A 10242-nucleotide genomic window follows, 5' to 3' on the forward strand; every position below is an offset into this window, starting at 1 on the left:
TACCCAGGTTGAGTAAAGTACCAAGGCTGCATCAGGAAGTCTGTCCCAGTTGCAGTCAGCCAATCAGGGGACAACGGAATAGAACCGCAGCTCGGTCAGGCCGGGCGTGGTCCAATCAGGGCAAATGGCCTGCCCCGGGGGCCAGAGAGGAGGTTAATCCAGCACTCGCACGAGACAGGAGGCCAGTTTCTCATCAAGCAACCCACACTTCCAGGCCGTCCGCCAAAGACCGGCTTGGGAGAGTTTCAGTAAGGAGGCGCCTGACATATGAACAGTACGAGCTAGATTACTCGCGCTCAGTGCACTCCGGATGGGAGGCCCCTCCACACCAGGAAGGCCACAGGCCGAGAATGGTTGTTCCGAAGACAGATAGAGAAGAGTGGAAGGTTGTAAGGCATCCGACGTTCCCGGCCAGCCTTGATCCAGCTCGCATGACCAGAGCACAGAAAAGAAGGCGACAGAGAAAGAGGGCGGCCCAAAGACGGAACCAGCAGGCCTAGGTCAACAAGGGCCGCAGCAATGCGCCCCCCAGGATCAATTTGAGGGAGGCGTGAGCTCCGGAGAACAGAGCCAGGCGATCAACGAGCCATCAAGGGCATAAGACCCAAGCCCTGCTATTAGGGAAGGAGCCCTGAAACCAGATGTGTCAGACTACAAGACTGAGGACAACGACCCAGATGTTTTCGGGGACATAGTGACAAGCGCCAGCCCAAGAGTTGACAGTGCAGACACCAGCGGCCCCATCCACTCACCGGATATCGACTATGGTGGGCTGGTCGAGATGATGTTCGGCATGATCCCGGCTCAAGTACAGATCTCGATGGTGTACGTCCTGCCAAAGACGTTCCAGTACCAGCCCGGCCAGGCAACGGAACTAGAAGGAGATGTGGATGAAGGGGACTCACCTCCAGGAGTACTGGGGATAGAACTGGTGCCCACTAAAGAGCAGGATTAGAAGAAGGTAGGCTGCGGTGAACCAAACCAGCAAGACCTGAAGGATAACGTCAGGACGGTCATCACAAGGGAGACAGAGTACACTTTTGACGCCCTAGTACAATGAGGAAAGGTGGCCGATATATTTGAAGAACCAACCCGGGAGATGACGCGGCATTTGAAGCCGTTGTATATTTAGTCTCACATGGATGGCAAGCCAGTAGCCAAGGTTTTAGTCGACAATGGAGCAGTAGTGAATATCTTACCCTCAAGAATGATGAAACGTCTCGGCAGGGATGAGACCGATCTGCTACCCGCTGATGTATCGGTCACAAACTTCTTAGGTGGGTCCACTAGGCTGAGAGGAGTGCTCCCGATCGATCTGAAAGTCGAGGATCATACGTCCTTGACCGCCTTCTTTGTCATGGATGCCATGGCCAACTACAACGCCCTCTTAGGGCGAGACTGGATCCATGCAAACTCTTGCGTCCCATCGTCTGTACACCAGTTTTTGGTGCTTTGGCGTAAAGGGGGAAAGATTGAGTTAGTGATGGCAGACAACCGGCCATTCATGGTCGACGCTAGCCATGCGGAGGCCGCTTTGTATGATGGATGCATAGGCCCTATCCAGTTCACTGGGGTAGATGAACATGGAAAGCCTACATCCCTGGTTACCTCGTCCACGGTCTTGGAAGAAGTGTTCTAGCTGAAGGGACCGCAGACAGAAGCCCTGCCGAATCTCGGAGAACGGCGGAGGAAGACTGACCAAGATTACTTATGAAGACAAGCCAGAAGATTGTGGCAGACATAATGCACCAGCTGACAGTTGCAAGCCTAGAGTAGAAAATGTCTCATGAAATAGGAATGGTGGCCTCGGCCTCGGCCAAGGAGCAGACGGTGGATGGCCCCGAAGTTAGGCTACAAGACCTGCCACCCGCACTGCCAAAGATGGAAGAGATACTGACGGAGGTCCAGGATCCGTTGATAGAGGTAGATTTAGGAACGGCCGAGGACCACCGGTTTATTTATATTAGTGGTCTACTCCCACCCGAGTTAAGGGAGGATATTGTAAGCTTATTGACAGAGTTTAAAGATTGTTTTGCTTGGGATTATTCTGAGATGCCTGGCCAAGACCGAAAGTTGGTTGAACATTGGTTGCCCATTAAAGATAACTACAGGCAGGTAAAACAACTACCCAGGCGAATGGCACGGGTTGTCGTCCTGAAATTCAAGGACAAAATCGAATGGTTGCTCAAGGCAGGTTTCATCAGGACCGCAAGGTACGTGGAGTGGGTGTCAAACATAGTTCCGGTCATAAAGAAGAACGGGAAGCTAAGAGTGTGCATCGACTTTAGAGACCTGAACAAGGCCACCCCCAAGGACGAGTACCCGATGCCAGTGGCCTATATGCTGGTTGACGCGGCCGCAAAGAATCGCATCATGTCTTTTATGGATGACCACGCCGGTTATAATCAAATCTTCATCGCGGAAGAGGATGTCCCGAAGACAGCCTTCCGTTGCCCAGGTGCTCTGGGGACGTATGAATGGCTAGTCATGCCGTTCGGGCTAAAGAACGCCGGTGCCACCTACCAACGGGGGATGAATACTATTTTCCACGATATGATCGGCGCCTTTGTTGAGGTCTACATTGATGACGTTGTGGTCAAGACGAAGCATGAGCACAAACACCTTGAGCACTTGAGAAGGGTGTTCTCCAGAATGAGGACTCACGGCCTGAAGATGAATCCATTGAAGTGTGCCTTTGGAGTAGCAGCCGGCAATTTCCTCGGATTCTTGGTCCATCTGAAAGGAATTGAGGTTGACAAAAACAAGGCCAAGGCCATCCAGGACGCGAGGCCGCCTTCAAACAAAAAGGAATTACAGAAGTTTTTGGGACAGGTGAACTTCCTCAGGCGCTTCATTTCTAACTCTGCGGGACGAACAAAGGTTTTCTCCTCGCTACTGAAGTTAAAGGCCGGCGAAGACTTCAGATGGGATGGTGCTCACCAGGAGGCATTTGACTAGATAAAGGCTTACTTAACAAGGCCTCCAGTTCTAATGCCTCCAAGAAAAGGGGTACCTCTAAAATTGTATGTATCCGCAGCAGAAGGTTCAATAGGGAGTCTACTCGCACAGGACAACGAGGCCGGGAAAGAACAAGCTGTGTTCTACCTGAGCCGGGCCTTGACGGAAGTAGAACGGAAGTATCTTTCCATTGAAAAGCTTTGCCTGGCGTTGTTCTTCTCCTGCAGCAAGCTTAGGTACTATCTCTTGCCAGATACGGTAAACGTGGTTTGTCAGACCGACGTCATCAAGTACATGCTCACGCGCCCAATTTCTAGGGGAAGGGTTGGAAAGTGGACTCTCGCTCTTACTGAGTTTGCCCTCCAGTATGTACCCCAGATAGCGGTCAAGGGACAGGCGTTAGCAGACTTTCTTGCGGATCATCCTCTCATGGAGGCAGCGAGGGGTATGGTGGAGGTGCCCCTCATGGGACTGACACCATGGAAGCTTTTCTTCGATGGATCCAAGACCGAGCAGGCCGCCGGAGCAGGGGTTGTGCTGCGGTTACCAGAAGGGACCGAGACCCAACTTGCATTTCAGCTTGACTTCCCTTGCTCCAACAATCAGGCCAAGTATGAGGCCCTTATACTAGGGATAAGCTTGCTTCTCGGCCTGAAGGCCGATGTTGTGGAAATCATCGGCAACTCACAGCTGGTGATCAGACAACTGGTTGGAGAATACCGGTGTAAGAGCGAGCATCTGGTTGAGTACCTTGCGCGGGCCAAAAGGCTGCTTGAAGGATTCCAGGATGTGGCTGTTTGCTACATTCCACGGTCTCGAAACCAGGCCGTAAACGGGTTGGCTCAAGCAGCGTCTGACATCGGCCTACCAGAGGATAGTATGGAAAGGACCATCATCATCAGACGGCAGACGCGGTCTTCCGTTGCTGAGAGTGGTCAGGTGGAGGTCAACCATGTCGAAGACACTCAGCCTGATTGGCGAACTCCCATCGTCCAATACTTGAGCAAACCTGGACCAGAGTTTGACAGAAGGATCCTGGACAGAGCCACGGGCTACGTGCTGATTAGGGAAGATCTCTATAAAAAGGGAAAGGATGACCTGTTGCTCAAGTGCGTCAGCCTAAATGAGGCAACATTGGTCATGGCTGAGGTACACGAGGGCATATGTGGGGCACACCAGGCTAGCCCCAAGATGAGATGGTTGATTCCATGTCATGGGTATTATTGGCAGACGATGACGGCAGACTGTCAAATATGCTGAGGGATGTTAGGCATGTCAGACCCATGGACCGGTGCAGCGTTTGCCAGCAACGGAGTTTAATCCAGTGGTCAAGCCATGGCTGTTCAGGGGATGGGCTATGGACCTCATAGGGAAGATTGCCCCGTCAGCCACGCGGGGGCATTGCTTCATCATTTTGGCCACTGACTATTTTACTAAGTGGGTTGAGGCCGTGTCAATGAAGGGAGTCAGTCAGGCTGAGGTCATCCAATTCCTCAAGAGCCATGTCATTCATAGGTTTGGGCTTCCAGAGACTATCACGTGTGACAACGGGAGCGTTTTCTTTAGAGATGAAGTGGTTGTGTTTGCGGTTGAATTGGGAATAACATTCACCTATTCCACCCCGTATTACGTGCAAGGTAATGGTCAGGCCGAGGCAAGTAACAAGATTCTCAAAGGGTGTTTAGCGAAGGTTGTGGATGACAACCCACGAAGGTGGGCAGACATGCTCTCTAAAGTTCTTTGGGCATTTAGGACGTCACAACGAACCAGTATGGCCACTACACCCTTCGCTTTAACCTACAGCCACGACGCAGTGTTACCTGTTGAAGTCAGTGTAAAGTCAGCGCGGGTGGCATTCCAGCAGGGACTCACGCCAACAGCCTACAGCAAGGCCATGCTGGCCGAGCTTGATGACTTGGAGGAGCGTTTGGCCGCGCTGGATAGGATGCAAGTCCAGAAGAAGAGGGTTGCAGCAATCTACAACAAAAGGATCAGCCCAAAGCATTTCCAGGAGGGGGACATCGTCCTAAAGGCCGTGCTCCCAGTTGGGGCGAAGGACCCCAGATTGGGCAAGTGGTCCCCAACGTGGGAGGGACCGTTTACGGTCTGTCAGGTGCTTCCGCGGAGGAGCTTACAGATTACGTGACCTGGATGGATGCATCCAGATCAGGCCCATCAACGGCAAGTTCCTCAAAGCTTTCTATCCCATGATTTGGGACTTGGGGTGAGTAGAGCGAGTGTGGAACGCCCCAGAAGCAAGGCCGCGAATTGAAAGAGAAAGCAGGCTTTACTCCTAAGGGAAACAAACACGGCCTAAGTAGGCCGAACAAAGCAAAAGGCTGAAAATAAACAAAGTACCACTGTTCTTCTGAAAGGGGGTGGGAACGCACACAGGCCTACTTGAAAAAGTCCTGAGGGGTGGATTCTTGAATTTCATTCCACTTCTTTTCCATTACTGTCAGACGTTTGTTGGCTACGGCCAGGTTGGCTTCATGGCTTGGCCTCAGTTCTTTCAGCTGCTTGACTTGGGCCTTGGCGGAGGTGGCCTCTGTGGACACGGTCTGGGAGCCGCGAAGCTTCTTTCTGACCTCCTGGTCTAAAAGGGCCCTCTCAGACCGTAACGTTGCGAGGGGGGCCTCCAAGCCTTAGATGTCCTGGTCCATCTTGGCTAACCGGTCCTGCCCTTCTTTCACTTCGTCCAGAATCTTCTTGAGATCGTCTCGCAATTTTTGCAGGTTCTGGTCCATGGCATCGCTCTCCTTGAGAAGAGCCTCATAGTTCTAAGCATTTTTTAGGGCAAGGAGGGCCGCGGTGGTCACGTCGAACATGAAAGCAACGGCCCCGTCTAACCATTCTTTCACTGCGGCAGGAAGGTCTGTCAATGACAGCAGGGTCCGAAGTGCCTCGGCGATGGCCGTCAGATTCCCAGCGCGCATGGCGTCACGAAAAGGGGACTACAGGAAGGAGTGCAAGAGTGCTTTTGCTTCGGCCACCTGGGCAAGGACGGATCCGGAACCTAAGACGTTGCCGGTTTCTTTCTCATATTCAGAGGAACTCAGGTCGGCCAGTAGTGCCTCTAGGCTAACAACCTGAAAGGAAGGACCCGTCAGCACTGGCAAAACGTAGGAGCTAACGTCAGGGCTAAGGTGCACGTACCGTGGGGGTCACTGCAAGAATGACGTGGCTTGGAGGGGAAGGAGGAGCCGGTTCATGAACATGGTTTTTGGACCCGTTGGGTTCGACCACGTCATAAGTACCAGGCGCATCAGCGCCGGTTTTTTCTTCTTCGGTGCCATTTTCGGAGGCGCCGTTCGATTGGGAGGAGGATTCAGATGCCGAGGAACTGGTGAGAACAACTTGGGGGGACTTTAGAATAACGGTCTATTTCAGGCGTGCACTGGACCAAGTACGGTCTTTCACTAAGCGAGAGGTGACCGAAGGGGATGCTGCTATGGAGGCATGAGGCCTGGTGCTTACGGTCTGGTCTCCTTGAAACACACTTGGAAGGAAGGCCTGGCGTTGGACGGCCTTTGATGGGCTGACACTTTTCATCCTCCTACTCACTAGAGGGGGTTCGTCTTCGGAGTCCTCATCGTCCTCTAGTGTGGACCCGTGATCGCTTCTGGCTGACTGGACCGAGGACATGGGCCGCGCTGAGGATTTGGCTGCGGTCACAAGAAGGTTGGTCAGCAAAGGATAGGCAGGTAGCAGAGCAAGAAAGGGCAAAGATAATGCTTACCAGCGGCTTGCCTGGGGACTGACGCTTTCTTCCGCTTTGGGGCAGCGGTCTGATGACTGGTAGTACCTGAGGATGAGGGAGGACGTTTGCTGCTCTTGTGACAAGGCCGAAGTGGGAGGAGAGAATTGAAGTATGCATCCCACCAGGCCGTAAAGTCTTCGGTCGCTGTGGGCTCCCTGACAAAGAACTGCAGCTCGAACTGTGAAAGGACTAAGGCATTTATGGCCGAGGCATGAAGTATTTCGGCCACGTTCTAATAGACCATCCTGTCTAGCTCGCAGTTCGTAATGGAATAGTAGTTGGGGCAGGGGACTGCTTGGCGGAGGCCGAATTGGCGCGCGCAGAAATGAGGGTTGTACATTTCGAAGCCACAGGTGTTGTTACCTGACGGCTTTAAAGTAACTCCAATATGAAGATCCTGGCAGACTAAAAACTTGCCCCACAAGGCTGGGGCGGATGTAGGACAATCAATGGCTAGTGAGAGCCACTCAGGGATGTCCTCTTGCGTCTGGAAAGGGAGGAAAAAGCTACCACTTAGGTCTGTCTAAAAGGAAGAGAAGAAATCGTAATACTCCTGCAAAGTTTTCAGGTCGTGATGGGGAGAAGAAGCAAACAAATGACCAGCCACAGTCCGGACTGGAAGCAGCGAAGGCACGACGTACAGGTCAGTAAAGTAAGCGCGAAGCCACATCTGGAGGAGCCAGAACGGGCCACCGCCGTAATCAAAGTCGGACTCGGTGATGTCGTTGCAGCCCCGAAAGAGGGCGGCCAAAGTAAAAGAAGCTAGATCAACCACACGGCCTTGCCCAGGGCGTTGGCCAGACGAAGGTAGGCCTTTAAAATCTTGTTGGACCGACCACAGGCGACGTAATGGAAAATCCAAAACAGAAAGAAGGCTGTGAGCTCCTGGGGGAAACAGAGCCGCGGGTCTCCCGGTAGGCTCGTAGATAGAAACTATAGCTTGCAGACTTAGTAAATTCAAGACCGTGGTGTATCTCAACCTCGTGGTCTTTGGTCAGGCCAGGGGATGAGCCATTGAACTCTTCTCCTTCGGCCTTCAGGCCGGTGAGGGCTCCGATGTCTAGGAGGGTTGGGGCTGCCATTCCAAAGCGAAAATGGAAGGTGTTTGTTGACCGTGACCAGAACTGGAGCGAAGCCTGGAGCAGGGGGCGGTCAAGAGGAACAAAGGTGGTTGAGAGCTGAACGGCGTGAAGGACGCCGAGTTTGATCAATAGGTCAGATTGGTCACAGACCACTCTATCAACCCAGGTTTTCCAATCCAGAAGGTAGTGGGGCCATAAACGCCCAAAGGCCCTGTCCTTGAGTTGCAGGGGGGCCGGCGATTGGAGAAGTAGTTGTTCCCGCTCATATTTCGGAAAGTTGGACAAGCCATGGGGATGAGAGGCAAAGGCTGGGCCTAGTCTGAAGACAGAGGGCTCAGAGCAAGGGAGCAGTACCTCGGTCTGGACTGTGGAGGGCAGGAACGAGCGTTTCTGTGCCAGTAGGTCTTCCGCCTCTTCTGCCGTCGCTGGTTCTGGTTTCCTGGCCATGGCGTCAGGGAAGGGAGCTGGGCGAGGATGAGAAGGGAAGAATGGGAGAGATGACGGGCGAGGAAGAGAGATAGAGCGAAGGGTTTCGTTGAAAACCCTCGGTAATCAGCAGGGGCTAATAAATGGGGGCTGGAACTTGCGCCATCATTATGGCGGAAGGGTTTGAAATTCAAAACCCTAACGGCCTGAGAAGATGAAGCGGTGAAGGGGTTTTTGCACGAAGGATCAGCCAAAGGCAGCTGCCGTTTCGGCCTTTCCAACACAACCCCCATTGAGCTTGGGCCACGTGGCACCGCTCAGGGAGGTTGTGAGGGGCATTGTTTGCGGCCCAAACCACCTGGTTCTGGTCAGGCTGGGCCAGGGAGGGGCCAGGGCTGGGCGCCTGTCGTTGGGCTGAGAGCATGGGGGACGCTAGGACGTGGCTGCACCCTGTCAGTTAGGGGCTGGCCCACGTGTCAGAAACGCAGGTAGCACTGAGCGCAGAATTGCGTCTCGCGAGGAACGTGAGTGGGAACAGCAAAGGTGGGCCCCACCACTGCCTCGGCAGTTGGAGGCAGAGCAGGTGTGGCTTGCGTGGCAACACTTGATTGGAGCTAAGAGGACATGGACCGAGAAGGATGGCCCTGGTGGGAGCCGTTGCCCAGACTGATAACTGCTGGTGCTTATCTTATATAAGGAAGACAGCAGATCTGACAGAGGACACACAAACACATCTGACAACCAGCATTTGTTTTACTTGCTTTACGTTTTTACTTTTCCTTGTTTTATTTTGCATTCTTTATTGCTGTTCCTGTCATCATTTGAGGCTGAAAGGATGTACGGTCACATACTAAGGGCAACAGGGGTGTACGCACAGAGCTCACACTTGTATCTGGTATGATTGATTAATACATTCATCGTTTCAGTTCATTATTGTTTGTCTCAAGTCGATCTCTTTAATCATAGATCAGTAGCATTTCGGGCTGTAGTCCGTAGTTGTTGGCTTAACCCAAAAGACCTTAGAGCTACTCAGGCAGGAGGGAAACCTACTAGCCTGGTGAGGAGTCAGATTAGGCTGTTCTCGGCCTCGTTTAAACCTACGCAAAGGTTCTGGCACGCCCGCACTATTCGCACCACGTGCTTATCCCCGCGTGTGAGTGTTTGGGATTTCTATCACCAACAGGTCGCCATAGAGAATGATGGAAACAGAAACAGAGAAATGCACGAGCGCCCAAGGACACTCAGAGAGAGAGAGAGAGAGAGAGAATCCTTTTTCTCTTCTTGGGAGTTCGAATTGCGATATGGGATTTGGAGAGGTTTGACTGCAGTGGGGTAATGTTTATGTGAGAAAGAATTTCAGAAGCAAAATGAAGACGATCTCTTGAATCTTGATGCCTCCAAAGACTTTGGCCGCTTGGGAAGAGGAAGGGAGACCTGAGGTTTTTGTCTTCTTCTATTGTTTTGTACGCTTGAATAACTCAGATATTCGATAATCACAAGTGGGAGTGATGGGATCTGGCTGTGAGAAGCCGAACTGTTGAAGGGGAAGGGGTGTGGGAATTCGAAACCTGCACTGTATTATCTTGTGAAACAATCTGATTGGATGGTCAAATCATTGAAGCTCTTAGATTAGCATAGTTTCAGCTGCAATCTGAATTCGGATGTGGAAGCCTTCACCTTCACCTTATTAGAGTTGAATAAGATAAAAATAGTAAGTCTGTAAATTTGAAGGGAAAATTCACCTTCCCAATGACATCATCATCACCAATCCACCATTTCTTTTTTTTTTTTAATATAAATGAATCAATCCACCATTATTGCCAGGCCAATTTTAAAATTCTCCTTCGCCAGATTCATTGTTCAGTTTTCCCTACTGGGTTCACCACGGGGACCTTACAAAGTTTTTTTATTATTATTCCTGACGAACGAATCGTGAGGAAGAGAGAACCTTGGAGATGTTTATCCAATGGAGATTCAAGAGGAAGGGAGATCTGAGGTTTTTGTCTTCTTCTACAG

The 10242-nt window shown here is 51.8% G+C and overlaps 2 protein-coding genes across 2 annotated transcripts; both read left to right on the forward strand.

Moving 5' to 3' along the window:
• The first annotated feature begins 2991 nt into the window (after positions 1–2991).
• On the forward strand, positions 2992–4218 carry LOC122663049. The gene has a single exon (XM_043858756.1). It carries the CDS (start codon positions 2992–2994, stop codon positions 4216–4218), a length of 1227 nt encoding a protein of 408 aa, XP_043714691.1.
• A 196-nt stretch (positions 4219–4414) lies between these two features.
• On the forward strand, positions 4415–5104 carry LOC122663050. The gene has a single exon (XM_043858757.1). It carries the CDS (start codon positions 4415–4417, stop codon positions 5102–5104), a length of 690 nt encoding a protein of 229 aa, XP_043714692.1.
• Positions 5105–10242: the final 5138 nt, after the last annotated feature.

This window comes from Telopea speciosissima, chromosome 5 (assembly GCF_018873765.1).
Source record: "Telopea speciosissima isolate NSW1024214 ecotype Mountain lineage chromosome 5, Tspe_v1, whole genome shotgun sequence".
In the NCBI taxonomy this organism is placed as follows: Eukaryota; Viridiplantae; Streptophyta; class Magnoliopsida; order Proteales; family Proteaceae; genus Telopea; species Telopea speciosissima.

Excerpts from the sequence above, each read along its gene's own strand:
- LOC122663049 (XM_043858756.1), top strand. The coding sequence starts at position 2,992 with ATGCCTCCAAGAAAAGGGGTACCTCTAAAATTGTATGTATCCGCAGCA.
- LOC122663050 (XM_043858757.1), top strand. The coding sequence starts at position 4,415 with ATGAAGGGAGTCAGTCAGGCTGAGGTCATCCAATTCCTCAAGAGCCAT.